The sequence below is a fragment of the Oncorhynchus gorbuscha genome, linkage group LG08 (genome assembly GCF_021184085.1).
Source record: "Oncorhynchus gorbuscha isolate QuinsamMale2020 ecotype Even-year linkage group LG08, OgorEven_v1.0, whole genome shotgun sequence".
NCBI classification, from domain to species: domain Eukaryota; kingdom Metazoa; phylum Chordata; class Actinopteri; order Salmoniformes; family Salmonidae; genus Oncorhynchus; species Oncorhynchus gorbuscha.
Window position 1 is genome coordinate 55,469,339 of NC_060180.1, and position 22,500 is coordinate 55,491,838.

The following is a 22,500-nucleotide window of genomic DNA, read 5'->3' on the forward strand; positions in this document are numbered from 1 at the left end:
ACCTCTCTCTCTCTCTCTCTCTCTCTCTCTCTCTCAACCTCTCTCTCTCTCTTTCAACCTCTCTCTCTCTCTTTCAACCTCTCTCTCTCTCTCTCTCTCTCTCTCTCTCTCTCTCTCTCTCTCTCTCTCTCTCTCTCTCTCTCTCTCTCTCAACCTCTCTCTCTCTCTCTCTCTCTCTCAACCTCTCTCTCTCTCTCTCTCTCTCAACCTCCTCTCTCTCTCTCTCTCTCTCAACCTCTCTCTCTCTCAACCTCTCTCTCTTCTCAACCTCTCTCTCTCTCTCTCTCTCTCTCTCTCTCTCTCTCTCTCTCTCTCTCTCTCTCTCTCTCTCTCTCTCTCTCTCTCTCTCTCTCTCAACCTCTCTCTCTCAACCTCTCTCTCTCAACCTCTCACTATCTCTCAACCTCTCTCTCTCTCTCAACCCCCTCTCTCTCTCTCTCTCTCTCAACCTCTCTGTCTCTCAACCTCTCTCTCTTTCATCCTCTCTCTCTCTATCTAAACCTCTCTCTCTTTCAACCTCTCTCTCTCTCTCTCTCTCTCTCTCAACTCTCTCTCTCTCTCTTTCAACCTCTCTCTCTCTCTCTCTCTCTCTCTCTCTCTCTCTCTCTCTCTCTCTCTCTCTCTCTCCTCTCTCTCTCTCAACCTCTCTCTCTCAACCTCTCTCTCTCTCAACCTCCTCTCTCAACCTCTCTCTCAATCTCTCTCTCTCTCTCAACCTCTCTCTCTCTCTCTCTCTCTCTCCTCTCAACCTCCCCAACTCTCTCTCTCAACATCTCTCTCTCTCTCATCCTCTCAATCTCAACTTCTCTCTCATCCTCTCAATATCTCTCTCTCTCTCTCTCTCTCTCTCTCTCTCTCTCTCTCTCTCTCTCTCTCTCTCTGCCATGCAGTTTCTCCACAGCACAGAAAACTGACACTCTGATACTCTTCTCAGATGAGTGGAAATATAGCAGGCAGCATGAGCCGCAGAGATAGAGATATGCACACTGAGGGATTATCCAAGTTCCCCCGTTTGTGACAAGGGCTGATAACGGTTAGAGCTGAAAGGGGATGGGGACTGAGCGGGGCTGAGCATTTCAGACCGGCGGAGAGCAAGAGGTGTCAATCCATCACTGGGGGGATTTCAGGGGAGGAAACAGAATCGTCTGAATCATCCTCTCAACGGTAACAATAACGTCAGCCACAAAAGGCTATAGAATATTGTGAAACATATCGTTTAAAGGGGCTATATAGAGAGGTTTGAATAGACACCCATTTTGGTGTATTCCTGATTTGTATCTTGCATTTATATTTCCCTATCTCTCCTCTAATCATTCTAGGAATCTCATTGTGTGTATCCTGACACCATTGTGATGTTCCAGTGCTGGACATATATCAGATACAGCAATTGCCCTTTTAAATCAAAGATTGTCTAGGTCTAGTTATCTGCTAGGCAACCTGACCAAACAAGCAAAACCAATACTGAGGCAAGTAGTGAGTAAATGACTTCTGTCCTCTCCTGCTGTCCTGTCCTGTTCTGTTCTGTCCTCCTGTCCTGTCTTGTCCTGTCCTGTCCTCTACTTCTGTCCTATCCTGTCCTCTCCTCTCCTGTTCTGTTCTGTCCTCTCCTCCTGTCATGTCCTGTTCTGTTCTGTCCTCTCCTCCTGTCCTGTCCTCTCCTTCTGTCCTGTTCTGTCCTCTCCTCCTGTCCTGTCCTGTCCTCTCCTTCTGTCCTGTTCTGTCCTCTCCTCCTGTTTTGTCCTCTCCTCCTGTCCTCTCCTTCTGTCCTGTTCTGTCCTCTCCTCCTGTCCTGTCCTGTTCTGTTCTGTCCTCCTGTCCTGTCTTGTCCTATCCTGTCCTCTACTTCTGTCCTATCCTGTCCTCTCCTGTTCTGTTCTGTCCTCTCCTCCTGTCATGTCCTGTTCTGTTCTGTCCTCTCCTCCTGTCCTGTCCTCTCCTTCTGTCCTGTTCTGTCCTCTCCTCCTGTCCTGTCCTGTCCTCTCCTTCTGTCCTGTTCTGTCCTCTCCTCCTGTTCTGTCCTCTCCTCCTGTCCTGTCCTCTCCTTCTGTCCTGTTCTGTCCTCTCCTCCTGTCCTGTCCTCTCCTTCTGTCCTGTTCTGTCCTCTCCTCCTGTTCTGTCCTCTCCTCCTGTCCTGTCCTCTGCTCTTGTCCTGTCCTGTTCTGTCCTCTCCTTCTGTCATGTTCTGTCCTCTCCTCCTGTTATGTCCTCTCCTCCTGTTCTGTCCTCTCCTCCTGTCCTGTCCTCTCCTCTTGTCCTGTCCTCTCCTCCTGTCCTGTACTGTCCTCTCCTCTTGTTCTGTCCTGTTCTGTTCTGTCCTCACCTCCTGTCCTGTCCTCTCCTCTTGTTCTGTCCTGTTCTGTCCTCTCCTCTTGTCCTGTCCTCTCCTCTTGTTCTGTCCTGTTCTGTTCTTTCCTCTTGTCCTGTCCTCTCCTCTTGTCCTGTCCTCTCCTCTTGTTCTGTCCTGTTCTGTCCTCTCCTCTTGTCCTGTCCTCTCCTCTTGTTCTGTCCTGTTCTGTCCTCTCCTCTTGTCCTGTCCTCTCCTCTTGTTCTGTCCTGTTCTGTCCTCTCCTCCTGTCCTGTCCTCTCCTCTTGTCCTGTCCTCTCCTCCTGTCCTGTACTGTCCTCTCCTCTTGTTCTGTCCTGTTCTGTTCTGTCCTCACCTCCTGTCCTGTCCTCTCCTCTTGTTCTGTCCTGTTCTGTCCTCTCCTCTTGTCCTGTCCTCTCCTCTTGTTCTGTCCTGTTCTGTCCTCTCCTCTTGTCCTGTCCTCTCCTCTTGTCCTGTCCTCTCCTCTTGTTCTGTCCTGTTCTGTCCTCTCCTCTTGTCCTGTCCTCTCCTCTTGTTCTGTCCTGTTCTGTCCTCTCCTCTTGTCCTGTCCTCTCCTCTTGTTCTGTCCTGTTCTGTCCTCTCCTCCTGTCCTGTCCTCTCCTCTTGTCCTGTCCTCTCCTCCTGTCCTGTACTGTCCTCTCCTCTTGTTCTGTCCTGTTCTGTTCTGTCCTCACCTCCTGTCCTGTCCTCTCCTCTTGTTCTGTCCTGTTCTGTCCTCTCCTCTTGTCCTGTCCTCTCCTCTTGTCCTGTCCAGTACAGTTCTGTCCTCTCCTCCTGTTTTGTCCTCTCCTCCTGTTCTGTCCTCTCTTCTTGTCCTGTCCTCTCCTCTTGTCCTGTCCTCTCCTCTTGTCCTGTCCAGTACAGTTCTGTCCTCTCCTCCTGTTCTGTCCTCTCCTCCTGTCCTGTCCTCTCCTTTTGTCCTGTCCAGTACAGTCCTGTCCTCTCCTCCTGTCCAGTACAGTCATGTCCTCCCCTCCTGTCCAGTACAGTCCTGTCCTCCTCTCCTCCCCTATCGAGTTCTGTTCTGTCCTCTCCTCTTGTCCAGTGCTGTCCTCTGCTCTTGTCCTGTCTAATACAGCCCAGTCTAGTCCTGTCCAGTCCTGGCTACCACAGCATTGTATTGAGAGATGTCTAACTAGTAGCCTGCCTGGTTATTATTCCCCTGCTTTAGTGTTTTGACCCCCTGGCCATATTTCTGAGGCTCAGTGCTCCTGACACAGTCAGTCTGGCAGATGAGAATGGGAGGGAGAATGGGGGTGATGTGGCTGTGTGTGTGTGTGTGTGTGTGTGTGTGTGTGTGTGTGTGTGTGTGTGTGTGTGTGTGTGTGTGTGTGTGTGTGTGTGTGTGTGTGTGTGTGTGTGTGTGTGTGTGTGTGTGTGTGTGTGTGTGTGTGTGTGTGTGTGTGTGTGTGTGTGTGTGTGTGTGTGCCTGCTTGTGCATGAATGCTTCCGTACATGTCTGTGTGTGGAAGGGAGGTTTATCCCTCCCCTCCACTCTAGACAGGTGCCATGTTAACAGCGCTAGCTGTGCAGTGAGCCCCAGCCGCTGTGGCCCCAGTCAAGGGGGAGGTGGATGGGGAAAGGCGGAGGTCTATCTACTCTGGGCTTAGGCTGTAAATGGCTTGTGTGATGGAGGTGTTAGCCTGTACTGTAGCTGACAGATGAGCGCAGGCTAGGAACAGGAAATCCCTGCTCCTCTCCTCCTGCATGCCTGCCTGCTGTGGAAGTGGGAGCTCAGGGGTCGGGGATTGTGTGGGTTGGGCTGGGGTGGTGTGTGTGTGTATGCGTGTGTGTGTGCGTGTGTGTGTGTGTCAGGCAGCAACAGACAAAGAGGGAAGTCTCCAGTGATGAATCAATCAGTGGCTCACTTTCCTTTCGCCCCTGTTGTCTATGAGGACAGGGCTGGGAGGTAGTAATACAAGCATGTGGGTGAGACGAAGACTGATCTCTCCCTCCCTCCTCTCTCCCTCCTCTCTCCCTCCTCTCACCCGACTCACCGTCCCTCCTCTCTCCCTCCTCTCTCCCTCCCTCCTCTCTCCCTCCTCTCACCCGACTCACCGTCCCTCCTCTCTCCCTCCCTCCTCTCACCCGACTCACCGTCCCTCCTCTCTCCCTCCTCTCTCCCTCCCTCCTCTCTCCCTCCCTCCTCTCTCCCTCCCTCCTCTCTCCCTCCTCTCACCCAACTCACCGTCCCTCCTCTCTCCCTCCCTCCTCTCTCCCTCCTCTCTCCCTCCTCTCACCCGAATCACCGTCCCTCCTCTCTCCCTCACTCCTCTCTCACTCCCTCCTCTCTCCCTCCTCTCACCCGACTCACCGTCCCTCCTCTCTCCCTCCCTCCTCTCTCCCTCCGCTCACCCGACTCACCATCCCTCCTCTCTCCCTCCCTCCCTCCTCTCTCCCTCCTCTCACCCGACTCACTGTCCCTCCTCTCTCTCTCCCTCCCTCCTCTCTCCCTCCTCTTACCCGACTCACCATCCCTCCTCTCTCTCTCTCCCTCCCTCCTCTATCCCTCCTCTCACCCGACTCACCGTCCCTCCTCTCTCCCTCCCTCCCTCCCTCCTCTCTCCCTCCTCTCACCCGACTCACTGTCCCTCCTCTCTCTCTCCCTCCCTCCTCTCACCCGACTCACCGTCCCTCCTCTCTCCCTCCCTCCCTCCTCTCTCCCTCCTCTCACCCGACTCACTGTCCCTCCTCTCTCTCTCCCTCCCTCCTCTCTCCCTCCTCTCACCCGACTCACCGTCCCTCCTCTCTCCCTCCCTCCGCTGAGAAAAGGGTACACAGTCTTCCAGCTGATGGCGAAACTCAAGTCGCATGTTGTTACTCCTATGACCAGACATTTTGAAATATTTCTTGATATTAAAAGGGACACAATCCGCTAATAGCAACACAGGCTTATGGAAACGCTTTGCTACATTCATTCGTTACAGCTGCAGTACTGGTTGTAGCGTGAGTGGAAGTAGGGAGAACACTTGTAAAAGTCTTAAACAAGGTGTTGACACTAGTGCTGAATAACAACTTAAACATGAACTTACTAATGAAAACAGCAGCTCTACGTTTTTCGTTGAGTCTCTCTCTCTGGTTTTAAACGTTTTGAAAATCTACAGTATTGACTTTGCTGTGCGTTCGAGGCTTCTTTTTAAAGTGTATGGCTCGAGGAAACCGGTGATCTGAGCTATCTGTTTGGCCAGCGGAAGGCCTATATAGGTGCACTGCTGGGCAGGTGGAGTTCTAACTTCAGACACATTAAATGGTTAAAAATGGGAACACTTTGCCGACCCTGATGCTAGGGCTGCTGAATCAAGTGCACCTACCACCAACAGCGGGAAATTCATTAAAAAAAATAGGACTGCCTTGGATCGACCAGGAATGCCTTGGATCGACTAGTAATGCCTTGGATCGACCAGGAATGCCTTGGATCGACTAGTAATGCCTTGGATCGACCAGGGATGCCTTGGATGGACTAGTAATGCCTTGGATCGACCAGGAATGCCTTGGATGGACTAGTAATGCCTTGGATCGACCAGGAATGCCTTGGATGGACTAGTAATGCCTTGGATCGACCAGGAATGCCTTGGATCGACTAGTAATGCCTTGGATCGACCAGGAATGCCTTGGATGGACTAGTAATGCCTTGGATCGACCAGGAATGCCTTGGATGGACTATGAATGCCTTGGATCGACCAGGAATGCCTTGGATGGACTATGAATGCCTTGTATGGACTATGAATGCCTTGCATCGACCAGGAATGCCTTGGATGGACTATGAATGCCTTGGATCAACCAGGAATGCCTTGGATCGACTAATAATGCCTTGGATCGAACAGGAATGCCTTGGATCGAACAGGAATGCCTTGGATCGATCAGGAATGCCTTGGATCGACCAGGAATGCCTTGGATCGACCAGGAATGCCTTGGATGGACTTGTAATGCCGCAATCAACCAGTTGGTGACCATTTAGCCTTTACAGTCGAATCCAGATTTTATGACTCAACCAAGGGCCGATTTGCAGATCTATATCTGTGAAACAGGGAACTCTCACCGAGCCAAATACTGTAATCTAGGAATGGTTTGGCGTGTTTGCAGTGTGTGAACGTGTGTGTGTATGCCTGTGTTTGTGTCCCCGTCAGTCGTGCGGTGTGGCACACCATCTAAAGTGTAGTGACAGGCGATGGGGGTTAATAACCTGGGACGTGGGAGGAGGTGGGAGGAGAACAGCTCTAACTCTCCCCTCTACTGCCTGATGACAGGCTTCTTCTCATTCAGCCTCCACTCCCAACCTGCATTCAGCCCCACCGTCAGAATTCAATTAACTCGGCTGGCCGCTGTTGTGTCGCTATTAGAGGTAATTAGTTAAAACATCAGAGTATAAACGGTTAATTGGCTCCGGTAATTAATTCCCCCACTCAAGTATATGAGAGTGAGGGAGAGAGAGAGAGAGAGAGAGATACGGGGTAGAGGGAGGGAGGGAGAGAGAGAGAGAGAGAGAGAGAGAGATAGGGGTAGAGGAAGGGAGAGAAAGAGAGAGAAAGAGAAGAGAGAGAGAGAGAGAGAGAGAGAGAGAGAGAGAGAGAGAGAGAGAGAGAGAGAGAGAGAGAGAGAGAGAGAGATACGAGGTAGAGGGAGGGAGGGAGGGAGGGAGGGAGGGGGAGGGAGGGAGGAGAGAGAGAGAGAGAGAGAGAGAGAGAGAGAGAGAGAGAGAGAGAGAGAGAGAGAGAGAGAGAGAGAGAGAGAGATAGAGAGAGAGAGAGGGAGGGAGAGGAGGGAGAGACGAAGAGAGATAGAGGGGGTAGAGGGAGGGAGGGAGAGACAAAGAGAGATAGAGGGGGTAGAGAGAGAAAGAGAGAAAGAGAGAGAGAAAGAGGGAGGGAGGACGGTGGTGTTGGTGGTGGTAATGAAGAGCAACCTGTGGGGGTTAGCTATCTGTGGCTGAGCGCTAGCTATCAATTACTGTTAAGCATTGTTCAGGATGAGCTCTGAGCATCCGCTCCATTCCCTGGTGGCAAGCAGATGGCAAATAACACTCTCAGCAGCAGCCAGCCGACAACAGCAGCCAGCCAACAACAACAGTCAACAACGTCCCCCATGTCCCTGCTAAAAGTGAGAGATGGAGGAGGGATCCCAGCCTAGTTAACGTGCAGCACTCAAGAGCTAGCTAGCCTCATCAGCTAAAACTAAACCAAAACAGAACCCACCTTAGCAAATGGACTTCAGCTCCTATTGAAGAGTGATGGGAAGAAAGACCTAACCATGTACCGGGTTGGGCCCGTATTAACTAGAGTATTGTTCTAAAGGAAATGCAGTGGATGTGAATAGGTGTGAAAATAATACTAGTGTGATGGTTAAGTGCTTAGTCAGTCCCTGTGCTCAAAGTGCTGATCTCAGCCCCAGCACTGACGCTGCTGTTTCTCCTCCCACCACGATGAGCCCTTTGGGATGGAAATGAGTCCTGACCACAGCAGAGCAGCCCACTCCCTGCTAGAGGCTAGAGACACACCTCACCCCTGTATAGCTGAAGAGGTACAATTGAATAGGGGGGAGTAGGGCGTAGAGGAGTTGGCTTTTGACTCGCTCATCACGACCCCTCTCTTAGCTGGTGAGAAATGGTCTGAATGAGGTTTGCCCACCTCATACCCTCTTACCCCACACCTGCTCAGTGCTCACACCCCATCCCCAGCATCTCCAGAGAGAGGCGACCCAGGCCAGGACCCAGACCAGGACCCAGACCTCACATCCTGCCTGCTCAGCAAACCAAACAGGGCTAGCCAAGGCTTGCAAATACATTCTACTCTACCAGCTCCTCCTCCGTCCCTCTTCCATCCACTACTACCCAGGCCTTCTCTCTTCCCTACCAGCAGTAATGGCCCCCTTCCCCTGGGGAGAACTGAAGGAGGTGGAGGGAGGGCTGTGGATGTGCAGTGGTGGCGGCCACTGTCTCTGTGTTCAATTCCCTTCTAAAGCTCCCTCCTTCTCTCCCTCCCCCCAACAGCAGCCAGGGGCCGTAGGGGGCTTGGGGGGGGGGGGCTGAGCGGAGAAACAGGCAGGCTGGCAGATCTAACCCAGCAGTATCACCCTCATTTCCTGGGTCAGCGCCTGGGTAATGGTCTATTAATTTGCTCCATTCTCCCTTGTGAGGCAAAACTCAATCTCCCAGTCCCCAGCACACTGCTATACCGTGGACAAGGTGATTGATTGAATAAACAGCTGTCACTAACGTGAGCGCCCTGCCACCACCACCACCAGCCACTCTCCCCTCTTACTCTCCCCTCTTACATACACTGCCCCCGTCAACCCCATAGGCCCCCACTAGCACACACACACACACACACACATACACACACACACACACACAAAACACACACCGTCCCTCCATTGCTTCAAAAGAGGTGTTAAAACGTCAATTAATCACTTAGCTAAGGATTTATTACATTGGTGTGATTTGTTGACTAGAAATCAGCCTACATGATGACATTGTTTTGATCTTTGTACAGCTTGTAACAAGTATTTTCAATCTCACATACTGTAAGTGTAAGCGTACACTGTTAGCATTTGAATCCCATTTTGACAGATGTATAAAATCACTTTTCCTGAACACATCCCACTTGACTAAAACAGGACGCACAGACGCGTTCCTCTTCTGCCTCTTCATTCTGCCCACGGAGAGGAGATTGCCTTTGCTTTTTTTAAGGTGACAACGGGGCTGGGTTTGGAACTAGCAGCATGATCAGTTTTGAGCAGGGCGTGGAACACTGCTATTTAAAAACACAATGCATCACTGTCAGACCCCGAGCAGACGAGCAGCCCCCTGTGTGCTGGCTAGAGATCTCCTCCTCTGCTCCTCTTCCTCCTCGCCTCCTCGCTCGCTCATCATACCGGCAGGCGTGGGGTGCCAAACTGAAGATGACCCCGTTCCATTTCATCAAATGTCCTCTGAATGAAGAGCCAAGCTCCGTCTCCCATCCGTCTCCCAGCCCCTCCCACCAACCCTCACTGCAATCAGCCCAGTAACTGTCCAGCCTGCTTAAATCACCAGTTAGAATAAACCAAATCACCACACACACAGGCACACACACACATACACACACCGGTGCACACACACTCCCCTTACCGGCCCCATTGCCTTAATTGGCCTCGTTTTGACTTTAAAGCCCATATTTTCCATCATGAAGATGACTTCAGGGGAATCACCTTGCATTGATTTAGGTTTAGTGGGGAACCCAAAATGAAGGGTGACAGGATTGGTGGATTTATTTTATTCTGCATGCGAGGCAGTGTCATTTTGGAGAGGGGGATGAGAGAGGAATGAGTGGGGGATGAGAGGGGGATGAGAGGGGGATGAGTGCCGGTGTTACAGCCTCAGGCATGGCAAGGAGGAGAGGAAAGAAGGGGGAATGTCTAAAGGAAAGAAAAAAAAGGGCCCTTCGAATCAAATCAAATTCCCCTTATCGCACATTGTTTGAAGATTTGATCAGGCAGGGTAATGCGGTTACACATGGAGTTTCAGCTGAGAGATTTCATTGTTTACTGATGTTGGCGGTTTTAGGGGGCGAGGCGATGGGAGGGATAGGAGGGTGCCTGGCGTAAACACTTGATGCATGTCGGGAAACTCATTTACGGCTCCCTGGCATGAAAACAAGAGGAAAATGCAACTAGGTGGACAAGGAGAACAGACTTCTTCAAGGGCACCAGACAGGCTCCATATGTAGACACTTTGTAATTCCATTTACCAAACTGTTTGTGTGTGCCGGCTCTTATTCATTAGCTGATTGTCGTACGAGCCAATTCATTGCATTCCATTCATTAGCTGATTGTCATACGAGCCAATTCATTGCATTCCATTCATTAGCTGATTGTCATACGAGCCAATTCATTGCATTCCATTCATTAGCTGATTGTCGTACGAGCCAATTCATTGCATTCCATTCATTAGCTGATTGTCGTTCGAGCCAATTCATTGCATTCCATTCATTAGCTGATTGTCGTACGAGCCAATTCATCGCATTCCATTCATTAGCTGATTGTCGTACGAGCCAATTCATAGCATTCCATTCATTAGCTGATTGTCGTACGAGCCAATTCATCGCATTCCATTCATTAGCTGATTGTCGTACGAGCCAATTCATCGCATTCCATTCATTAGCTGATTGTCGCATTTGAGCCAATTCATCGCATTCCATTCATTAGCTGATTGTCGTACGAGCCAATTCATCGCATTCCATTCATTAGCTGATTGTCGTACGAGCCAATTCATTGCATTCCATTCATTAGCTGATTGTCGTACGAGCCAATTCAATACATTCTCATACACATGCTGTACAGGCTCACATATAAGGAATAGGATGCCAGGAGTAGTGCACTATATAAGGAATAGGATGCCTGGAGTAGTGCACTATATAAGGAATAGGGTGCCAGGAGTAGTGCACTATATAAGGAATAGGGTGCCATGAGTAGTGCACTATATAAGGAATAGGGTGCCATGAGTAGTGCACTATATATAAGGAATAGGATGCTATTTTGAACCCATAGACCTATGCAGAAAATATAACTCAACTCAAGATAATATAGGCCTAAAGATCCTGCTTCTCAGGTTTCTCTTTAAAAGACGAATGATCATCTCCTTCTGCCAAAGACAAGTTCAGGGGCCTCCATTAATCTGGAAGTGAAAGTGACAGATCCTAGCGCGATACAGTCAAATGAAGTCAGCACATAATTGATGCTAATTGATCCTGTGTAAGTGCTGCTCGGCAGGCAGAATGGAAGGAGGGATGCAGAGAGGAAATAAATGAATGGAGAGAAAAGGTATCAGAGACGGATTGTTCTGTGAGGCCTTGTGAGACACTTGGTGGTGGGTTATGAAAACATACACGGTGAGCGTGAGAAATGGTTCCTTTGTTCCCAACGTGACGTACCATTGTCTTCGTGATTTCAGTCAGACATTTAGAGAACCTCTGGAAGTCATCTATTTGGTTCTCTGTCTGTTTAAATATGACCTAACAGATCATAATCAAATGTGCTGTGTATATTACCTGCATAATCATTTAGAGCATGTTGACGCACACACACACACACACACACACACACACACACACACACACACACACACACACACACACACACACACACACACACACACACACACACACACACACACACACACACACACACACACACACACACACACACACACACACACACACACACACACACACTACCTGCACAGGCAGGTAGGCAGGCGACTGTGAAGTCAGCAGTGGGTTCTGTTGCGGAGGAAGCTTTACAGGCGGCAGCTGTGCAGGGTCATAGACTCCCAGGTGAGCGCACTACACAACACTACACAACACTACACAACGAGAGCCCCCGCCTGCCCCCGCCTGCCCCCGCCTGCCTGCCAGTCTCCACTTAGAGCGCCGCTACAATGTTAACACATTTGGATTTCAAAAGGCGCTCCAGTCCTCCCCGAGAGCCTGTTAGTAAAATGTCTTTGTTCTCTGGCCAGTACATTACACATTAGGGAGCTAGCAGTGCTGAGCTCTTGTTTCAGCAGCAAACAGCAGACTGCATGGGGCTCTGTAGAAGGAGAACTGACCACAGCAGGGCTGCCTGTGTACACACACATGCACACACACACACACCATGGTTACACACTCATAACAATTACTAAAATCCTTTCCATAAAAGCTATTTTAACCCAAAATTGAATATTGCTAATATTATTATTTAATACTACAATTTTTTTTGTATATTTTTCCACAAAAGCCAGTGAGACAGTATCTACTGTAGCTACATATGTTTTATGTTTTACAGATACGTAAGGCGTATAGGTTCTTTATGCGTTTGGAAACAGTGAAATGAAACAGGCCCATGCTATTTGAGTTCCATTGTGAAACGCTGTGAAAGGGCAAATGAGTTAGTAGGCAGACAACTCACAGGCCTGTGCTACCAGAGTTGTGCCAGTGGCCCTCTCTGTTATGCTGGTGAATGAGGACCCAAAAGCGACTTAACAGAAACAGAGTCTTTATTCCAGTCTTAAACAAAAACGATACTCCTGGATATTATCTTAGGTAAATACAAAACAGGAAAACTGAAGTCCCTCCAGAAAACGAGCGAGCAACGCCGGCTCGTTCCAGTCACTGGAGGCAGCAAGAGTGCGAAATTCTATAGAGTAATCCGTTATGGATCGATCACCTTGACATAGGGAAGCCAGGGCCCTGGAAGCCTCCTTCCCAAAAACTGAACGATCAAAAACCCGTATCATCTCCTCTTTAAAGTTCTGATAATTGTTAGTACACTCAGCCCTTGCCTCCCAGATAGCTGTGCCCCACTCCCGAGCCCGACCAGTAAGGAGTGATATGACGTAGGCGATCCGAGCTCTCTCTCTTGAGTATGTGTTGGGCTGGAGAGAGAACACAATATCACACTGGGTGAGAAAGGAGCGGCACTCAGTGGGCTGCCCAGAGTAACATGGTGGGTTATTAACCCTAGGTTCCGGAGACTCGGAAGAAGCTGGTGGCACGAGACGAAGACTCTGAAACTGTCCTGAGAGGTCGGAGACCTGAGCGGCCAGGGGCTCAACGGCATGACGAGCAGCAGACAATTCCTGCTCGTGTCTGCCGAGCATTGCTCCCTGGATCTCGACGGCAGTGTTGCGAGAATCCGTAGTCGCTGGGTCCATTCTTGGTCGGATCCTTCTGTTATGCTGGTGAATGAGGACCCAAAAGCGACTTAATAGAAACAGAGTCTTTATTCCAGTCTTAAACAAAAACGATACTCCTGGATATTATCTTAGGTAAATACAAAACAGGAAAACTGAAATCCTATCGTCAGTAGAGAGGAACGACTGGAGACGCGACCACAGACTGCAGGTCGCTTCGGGAAGGCACCGGCCGTAGCTGACATAGACACCTGCTCACACGCAGCATCTGAAGAAGGCAAAAACACGACAGGGCGGAACAAGGACACAGAACAGCAAACATCAAACAAGGATCCGACAAGGACAGAAGCGGAAAACAGAGGGAGAAATAGGGACTCTAATCAGAGGGCAAAATAGGGGACAGGTGTGAAAGAGTAAATGAGGTAGTTAGGAGAATGAGGAACAGCTGGGAGCAGGAACGGAACGATAGAGAGAGAGAGCGAAAGAGGGAGAGAGGGAGGGGGAGAGAGAGGGATAGAAAGAGGGAAAGAACCTAATAAGACCAGCAGAGGGAAACGAATAGAAGGGAAGCACAGGGACAAGACATGATAATCAATGACAAAACATGACACTCTCTAAATTATAGCAGCTAGCTGCAGCCTTCATTCAGCATAGTCTGCTTCTCTCCTCTAACAACATGTAAGAAATGTCGGGGTGAGCACCAGAGCTGTTATACATCGCCACGTACCAACCCAGCCTCATCCGGCCCACTCAGCTAAATTCACCCCCCTCACATCCACCAATAGCCAGAGCCATGCAACATGATCGGGACTGTGCAGCCGTTTGGCAGCTCTGATAAGACCGGCAGGCAGCGGAGCATGACACAACAGGACGCAACACCCCCATTCTCAATCTCCTCCTCTTCTCTCACGCTCTCTCTTTCTCTATCCATCTCTCTCTCTCTCTCTCTTTCATTATCCATCTCTCTCTCTCTCTCTCTCTCTCTCTCTCTCTCTCTCTCTCTCTCTCTCTCTCTCTCTCTCTCTCTCTCTCTCTCTCTCTCTCTCTCTCTCTTTCATTATCCATCTCTCTCTCTCTTTCATTATCCATCTCTCTCTCTCTCTCTCTCTCTCTCTCTCTCTCTCTCTCTCTCTCTCTCTCTCTCTCTCTCTCTCTCTCTCTCTCTCTCTCTCTCTCTCATCTCTCTCTCCCTCTTTCTCTCTCCTCTCTCATCTCTCTATCTCTCTCTCTCTCTTTCTCTATCATCTCTCTCTCTCTCTCTTTCTCTCTCCATCTCTCCATCTCTCTCTCTCTCTCCCTCTCTTTCTCTCTCACTCTTTCTCTCTCTCTCTCTCTCTCTCTCTCTCTCTCTCTTTCTCTCTCTCCATCAGGCTGCAGTCTTGCTCTCATGCTCTCATTTCGCCATCTGTCGTCTAATCGGCTGTCTCAATTTCTCATAACACCTCTTATCATTGATTTTAAGGAAAGGGGTTAAGTGATGGGAATACTTTAGATAATTACAGTTTGCCTGGCTGGCATGTTGTGGTGGATGAGGGAGTCAGGTGATTGTGCCCGATTGTGTCCCAAATGGCACCCTATTCCCCATTTAGGGCACTACTTTTAACTAGGGCCCATAGGATTTGGTTCAAAAGAAGTGCTCTACATAGGGAATAGGGGTGCCATTTGGGATGCAGACACTGTGTGGCATTAGTCGTGTCTTGGAGACGAGTGGAGAGGACTCGGGCTGGTTAAGTGGAGTGCCCTGATAAAGGTAAACAGTGGCAGAGATTAAAAGGAGAGATTGGGGGCCAGGCAGTGAGGCAGGGTGGGATGGGAGGAGAAGATGAGATGATCCATCTTGGCGCATTAGAAGAGATCAGGCCAGCACTCAATCAGAACCGTCAGGCCACAGCGAGCGGAGGCAGCAGCCTCTTTCTTCCTTCCCCTGGTCGTGTGGCATTTTGGTGAGGAATCTCAGTACTAAAAAGTTCTGTCAGGCCTATTTCCTTGTTATTGCCCCCCTCCTCCCTCCTTACCCTCTTCCTCCCTCATTCCCTCTCTCCCTGCCTGCCTCAGCGTCCCCTTCGCTCCCACAGATTAAATGGAGAAGTCACCCCCCCCCCCCCCTCTCAGAGCTAAGGGGTCCGGCGGAGGGGGGCATCCCGCATTAATCATCTTTAACGCGCTGACAAGTGCCGCGTGCAAAACCCCCTCCTTCCCCAGGATTTATCTCTCTGTCGACCAATTCCCATCACTCACTGCCCTGAGGGAAAGAGAGAGACAGAGAGAAGGGGGGTTGAGAATGAGAGAGGCTGAGAGAAAGGGATAGAGAGAGAACTTGGGGGGGTTGAGAATGAGAGAGGCTGAGAGAAAGGGATAGAGAGAGAACTAGGAACTGACAAGAGGATGAGGGGTAGAGCGATGGGTATAAAGTGAGAGGGAGAAAGGGAGAGAAAGCAGAGGGGAAAGGGTCAATGAGGCATCCACAGTACAGCATCAGAGGAGAACAAGAGAGAGAGACCAATAGACAGAAAGGGGGGAGCAGATTCAGTACCCAGATGTGGCTGTTTAGAGAGGGAGGGGCCACTAGGTCCACCTGTCTCTGTCTATCTGGGATTGCTCCCCCTCTGTTTCACTGTTCCTCGTGGCCCATGATTAATCACAGGCTGTCTGCCTTTAGTCAATCCTCTCTGGGGAGGACGTGGACACTAGGCTGGGGGGCTGCAGCCACACATAATGGGCCTGTCTATAGGAAACACATTAGGTCCCCAACACACACGGTGGGCACTGGGCCCTTATTGATGATGCCTGTGACAGATCAGGAAAACTTTGAACATGTGACATCATAGGTGAGATTGAAAGATTACCACAGGGGATAAGAGATGGCCTGTTGTCAGGGGCTGAGATTGGACAGAGAAATATGTGATTTGGAAATTACACAAACATTTGGAACTCAGAGCAAATGTCTTTTTGCAGGTTCAAACACTGTGTTTCAGAAGTAGACCAACTTTAACCAAGCAACCGACAATACGTCCAACTATCTTCTTGAAATTCTCACTTTAACACCCACCCACACAGACATAGAGGGAGGGAGAGGGAGAGAGAGACAGAGAGAGAGAGAAACCATGGAAACTATGTGTTTGATGTATTTGAAACCTTTCCACCTATTCCGCTCCAGCCACTACCACGAGCCCGTCCTCCCCAATTAAGGTTCCACCAACCTCCTGTGCCCTAACTCCTGGAGCATCTGCCCCATCATGCTGTATGTAGACTCTGTGGGATGAAAGAACTAACATACATTCATATACATCTGGTGTAATTATCACTAAACAAATAAGCTTTAAGCTAATGTCTTACGTACATGTTTTCTTACTTGTAAAATGCACTACAAGTCTGGCAACATAATATATATAACGTCCCGAAATGTGCAGAACTTATACAGTTGACAAATTCAGACTTTTCTTGGTGTGTTAAAATGGTCATCAGTGCTGTGAGGCCCTGCAGTCTGTCCTGTCCAGTGTCACAGCCCTGCCTGCCTGCTGCCTCCAGGCCCTCAGGGAGCCCTGTCTCTGTCACTGTCTACCCACACCACATTACGGCTGCTGAGATCAAACAGCTTTCTCCTCTCTGAGCTAAGGTTACGTATCTCAGGTTAGTTGGTGTGTGTGTGTGTGTGTGTGTGTGTGTGTGTGTGTGTGTGTGTGTGTGTGTGTGTGTGTGTGCGTGCGTGCGTGCGTGCGTGCGTGCGTGCGTGCGTGCGTGCGTGCGTGCGTGCGTGCGTGCGTGCGTGCGTGCGTGCGTGCGTGCGTGTGAGAGTATGTTGGGGTGTGACAGGTGACACGGAGGTGGTTAAGGGGCCGACAGGTTCTCATTGCAGTGATCAGGACTCCATTACTAAACCCATTGATTGTGTAGAGATGAATTAAAGGGCCTGACTCGAGAGGCGATTGGCCACACAACCACACACACTACCATTGTCCTCAGACATACAGGGAGTCTAGACCACCGCATCGCACCATCTGTCTACCTCTGCCCACGCAAACAGCACCAGAATAACAGCTGTTGTCCTCTGGTACACACATAACTCGAATGGTATTTGTAGCATATTTAACTTTCTGTTAAAAAAAAATCCAGACATTAAAAACCTACACTGTCTGACAAAATGACCATTGATGTAACATTGTAGCACAATTGTCACAGAACTAGGAGCCTGCAGTCAAACAAAAAAGTGAGGTTATTTACAAAACGCACATTTAAAACAGTAGATGAAGCCCATCTCCCCAAAAAAGTCTAAATCAACCAGGGACAATAACTCCAGTGATGTCTGTGTTTTCTCGGTTGCCTACAGAATTGAAAGCACTTTATCAGCAAAGGAATGGGATTGGATCTTTCTTTGTTTACTGTTGCGGACCGTGATTGCTTTGGCATGACTCAAATGATCTTGTCAGGGCAAATAAAGCTGACCACTGCTTAGTGGAGAGAAGTGAGAGGTAAAGGAGACATATGGCAAAGAGGAGAGAGACGGGTACAAAGACTGCAGGAGATGAAAGGAGAAAGAGGAGAGAGACAGGTACAAAGACTGCAGGAGATTAAAGGAGAAAGAGGAGAGAGACGGGTACAAAGACTGCAGGAGATGAAAGGAGAAAGAGGAGAGAGACAGGTACAAAGACTGCAGGAGATGAAAGGAGAAAGAGGAGAGAGACGGGTACAAAGACTGCAGGAGATGAAAGGAGAAAGAGGAGAGAGAGAGACGGGTACAAAGACTGCAGGAGATGAAAGGAGAAAGAGGAGAGAGACGGGTACAAAGACTGCAGGAGATGAAAGGAGAAAGAGGAGAGAGACGGGTACAAAGACTGCAGGAGATGAAAGGAGAAAGAGGAGAGAGACGGGTACAAAGACTGCAGGAGATGAAAGGAGAAAGAGGAGAGAGACGGGTACAAAGACTGCAGGAGATGAAAGGAGAAAGAGGAGAGAGACGGGTACAAAGACTGCAGGAGATGAAAGGAGAAAGAGGAGAGAGACGGGTACAAAGACTGCAGGAGATGAAAGGAGAAAGAGGAGAGAGACGGGTACAAAGACTGCAGGAGATGAAAGGAGAAAGAGGAGAGAGACGGGTACAAAGACTGCAGGAGATGAAAGGAGAAAGAGAGAGAGAGAAATAGAGACAAAGGAAGAGGGGAATGGATAGAAACAGAGGAAGAGAAGAAAGAAAGAGAAAAAAGGGAGAGAAAGAATGTAAAGAAATAGATGGAGGACGAGCAGAGCGAGGGAAAATGAAAAGGTAGGGGCAGAAAATGAGAAATACATGTGCAGGGATGCAGCGGGCGAGAGAGGGAGGGAGCTGAGAGAAACACAGACACGCAGAATTGTAATCGATTACCTATTTTTCAAAGTCACTTAAAGTGTCCAGAGTGTGGGGCTGTTAAGTAGTAGTGCTGGGGAATAGGAGTTGAGTATGCGTCGGCACGCTTGACTGGGAGACAGGCGGGGAGGAAGGGGGTTAGGCTGAGAGACACAGAGTGTGTGTGTGTGTGTGTGTGTGTGTGTGTGTGTGTGTGTGTGTGTGTGTGTGTGTGTGTGTGTGTGTGTGTGTGTGTGTGTGTGTGTGTGTGTGTGTGTGTGTGTGTGTGTGTGTGTGTGTGTGTGTGTGTGTGTGTGTGTGTGTGTGTGTTCAACAGTAGGGATGCATCCTAACATTGTCCCTGCTAGCTCCTTACTGATGAGTCTGTACTCTTGCAGGAAATAGTTGTGACAGGCCAATATCTGGGCAGGGATATGGGCCCCTGGAGGGCCCCTGGCTGCAGTATGCTGCTCTGCTCTGTGTTTATGTGTGTGTTGTCTTGGAGGGAGGTGAGACTGATCCATCACCAGCTCAAACAGGGTAGCAGCACATCACGTCACTAGACAAATACAACACTGCCCTCTGGGCAGTGTCAAGGACACAGACGTTCTGGGCTTAAGGATTTATTCTGAGCACAGAGCAGAGAGCTAAGGCTTTATAGTGTTTAGGACTATAGACGTTATAGCCCAGATCTGCTGCCCTGTTCCTAGGTTACCTTCCAGGTAATAGCCCTGTCCAACTGCATTTGTACACAATGGACGAGACGCTTGTTGAGGACAGCTTTTGGAGCCATTATCAAGAAGGGTCCTCAGAGTCAAGCACACAAACAGGCAGGACCAAGAAAACCTGTTTGTGTGTTTGTGTGTTTGTGTTGTACCTTAGGAATGTTATTTGTCTGACTGTAGCCCCTTTTTTATTTTGGCACAAGTCTGTTACCTCAAACCCCAAAAGCGTTTAGCTGTCTTCCACTCAGTGGAACCCTGATGTCACTGCGTTCAGACTTGGCGTCATGGGGGCAGATAAGGACAAGAGTGTCCCACTGACTGTGTGTTCCTGTTTTCAGGGAAGAGAGACAGGGAGGGCAGGGGGGACACGGGACACCCACCCACCCTCCTGCCTGCCTATACCTACACTGTTGTCGCCCTGACACCCCGCCCCAACAGGATATCCTGTGTCAGGGTAGGCCCATTGTTCCTGGTCTAAGAATAGACCCGTCCGATTGGCCGACACGGGATCCAAAACAGCAAAGACAGAATGATGTGTCACAAATGGCACCCTATTTCCTATATAGTGGACTACTTCTGACCAGGGTCCTGGGTCCAGGGTATTGCACTATATAAGGAATAGGGTACCATTTGGGAATCAGAAAGACAGCAGCAGAGAGCGAGGAGGAAGTCCCCTTCATCCAGAGACCGAGGAGACTGAGGAGATATTTTTACTAGGAGACGCTTTTAGCCCAGACGCCTCCTCTATACCTAGATAACACACACACACACACACACACACACACACACACACACACACACACACACACACACACACACACACACACACACGCACACACGCACACACGCACACACGCACACACGCACACACGCACACACGCAAACACGCAAACACGCACACGCGCACGCGCACACGCGCGCGCACACACACACACACACACACACACACACACACACACACACACACACACACACACACACACACACACACACACACACACACACACACACACACACACACACACACACAGAGACAATGAACTGGCTCATTACATCATACTGTATGTCCTTCAAGCCCTTATTTGAGTTCTCTGGGTTTTAAACATGTGTACAGTATGCCTTTGCTGTGATATGGTTGAGATGACGTAGAGCCAGAATGTGATGCATGGAGTGTGGCTGGGTTCAATCAGTCGCTCACTCTGTTAGTGTTAATGAGGTAACTGGAGACATGCCTTAGGGCCCAGCGATTCTCAGTCCAGGAAAGTGAAATCTGAGGCACTTAATCCTGCTGCCCCATACATCCCTCTCTCCCGCATGCCTGAGGGACACGGCCCTGTGGACAGATCTCATCCTAGCTTCCCTTGATGTCTCTCTTACTCTCCATCTTTCCTTCCTCCTCTCTATGTCTGTCTTTCCCATCTCTCTCTCTCTCTCTCTCTCTCTCTCTCTCTCTCTCTCTCTCTCTCTCTCTCTCTCTCTCTCTCTCTCTCTCTCTCTCTCTCTCTCTCTCTCCCTCTCTCTCCCTCTCCCTCCCTCCAGGTAAGAAGAAGGTGTCTCTGTATGACAGCCAGACGCCCATCTGTCCTATCTGCCAGGTGTTGCTGCGTCCAGGAGAACTGCAGGACCACATGGAGCAGGAGATGGAGCGCCTCACCCACATGCACCTCAGGTCAGACCCCTGCCATGTTACACCACACCGAGGGGGTTCAGCTGTACTCCTGGACCCCTAGATTACAACACCAGGGACATCCCCTGACTCCCTGTCCGCTCCTCTGCAATCCACAGTTCACCACCACAGCCATGGCATCAGAGTGATGCCTGCACCTCTGGGGCCATTACACGCTGTAGGGATAGAGCTGAATCACTCACTCAACTAGGTTTTCACATCTGCATCATTTGTAATGGCAGGGAGGGGCCACGTAGACGACAGTTTTTCCATGTCTCTACTGAGGGTACACTCTTTGAAAAAAGGTGCTGGATAATGGTACTTTGGCTGTCCCCGTAGGAGAACCCTTTGAAGAACCCCTTTCCGCAGAGGGTTCTACATGGAACCCTAAAAGGTTCTCCTATGGGGGCAGCGGAAGAACCCCTTTTGAAACCATTTTCTCTAAGAGGGTACACTAGTACTCTTTAGTCGTCAGCTTTGGATAAGCTTTTGGAGAGACAAGAGCCCCCCCCCAGCCCCTGGTATTCCCCCTAATACTGCAGTGATACCTGGGCTTTTGGAGAGACAAGAGCGCCCCCCCAGCCCCTGGTATTCCCCTAATACTGCAGTGATACCTGGGCTTTTGGAGAGACAAGAGCCCCCCAGATCCTGGTATTCCCCTAATACTGCAGTGATACCTGGGCTTTTGGAGAGACAAGAGCCCCTCCCCAACCCCTGGTATTCCCCCTAATACTGCAGTGATACCTGGGCTTTTGGAGAGACAAGAGCCCCTCCCCAGCCCCTGGTATTCCCCCTAATACTGCAGTGATACCTGGGCTTTTGGAAAGACAAGAGCCCCCCCAGCCCCTGGTATTCCCCCTAATACTGCAGTGATACCTGGGCTTTTGGAGAGACAAGAGCCCCTCCCCAGCCCCTGGTATTCCCCCTAATACTGCAGTGATACCTGGGCTTTTGGAGAGACAAGAGCCCCCCCCCAGCCCCTGGTATTCCCCCTAATACTGCAGTGATACCTGGGTTTTTGGAGAGACAAGAGCCCCTCCCCAGCCCCTGGTATTCCCCCTAATACTGCAGTGATACCTGGGCTTTTGGAGAGACAAGAGCCCCCCCAGCCCCTGGTATTCCCCCTAATACTGCAGTGATACCTGGGTTTTTGGAGAGACAAGAGCCCCTCCCCAGCCCCTGGTATTCCCCTAATACTGCAGTGATACCTGGGCTTTTGGAGAGACAAGAGCCCCTCCCCAGCCCCTGGTATTCCCCCTAATACTGCAGTGATACCTGGGCTTTTGGAGAGACAAGAGCCCCCCCCAGCCCCTGGTATTCCCCCTAATACTGCAGTGATACCTGGGCTTTTGGAGAGACAAGAGCCCCTCCCCAACCCCTGGTATTCCCCTAATACTGCAGTGATACCTGGGCTTTTGGAGAGACAAGAGCCCCTCCCAGCCCCTGGTATTCCCCCTAATACTGCAGTGATACCTGGGCTTTTGGAAAGACAAGAGCCCCCCCCCAGCCCCTGGTATTCCCCCTAATACTGCAGTGATACCTGGGCTTTTGGAGAGACAAGAGCCCCTCCCCAGCCCCTGGTATTCCCCCTAATACTGCAGTGATACCTGGGCTTTTGGAGAGACAAGAGCCCCCCCCAGCCCCTGGTATTCCCCCTAATACTGCAGTGATACCTGGGTTTTTGGAGAGACGAGCCCCTCCCCAGCCCCTGGTATTCCCCCTAATACTGCAGTGATACCTGGGCTTTTGGAGAGACAAGAGCCCCCCCCCAGCCCCTGGTATTCCCCCTAATACTGCAGTGATACCTGGGTTTTT

At 50.2% G+C, this 22,500-nt stretch overlaps 1 protein-coding gene across 4 annotated transcripts in view; it reads left to right on the forward strand.

The window, feature by feature from the left end:
* rnf220a (ring finger protein 220a) overlaps positions 1-22,500 on the forward strand; it is a 213,802-nt gene that overhangs the window by 141,832 nt on the left and 49,470 nt on the right. For all 4 annotated transcript variants that reach the window (XM_046359924.1, XM_046359925.1, XM_046359926.1 and 1 more), the window contains exon 3: positions 20,559-20,688. In XM_046359924.1, coding sequence (XP_046215880.1) covers positions 20,559-20,688 — 130 coding nt within the window. The remainder of the gene's footprint in view (positions 1-20,558; positions 20,689-22,500) is intronic.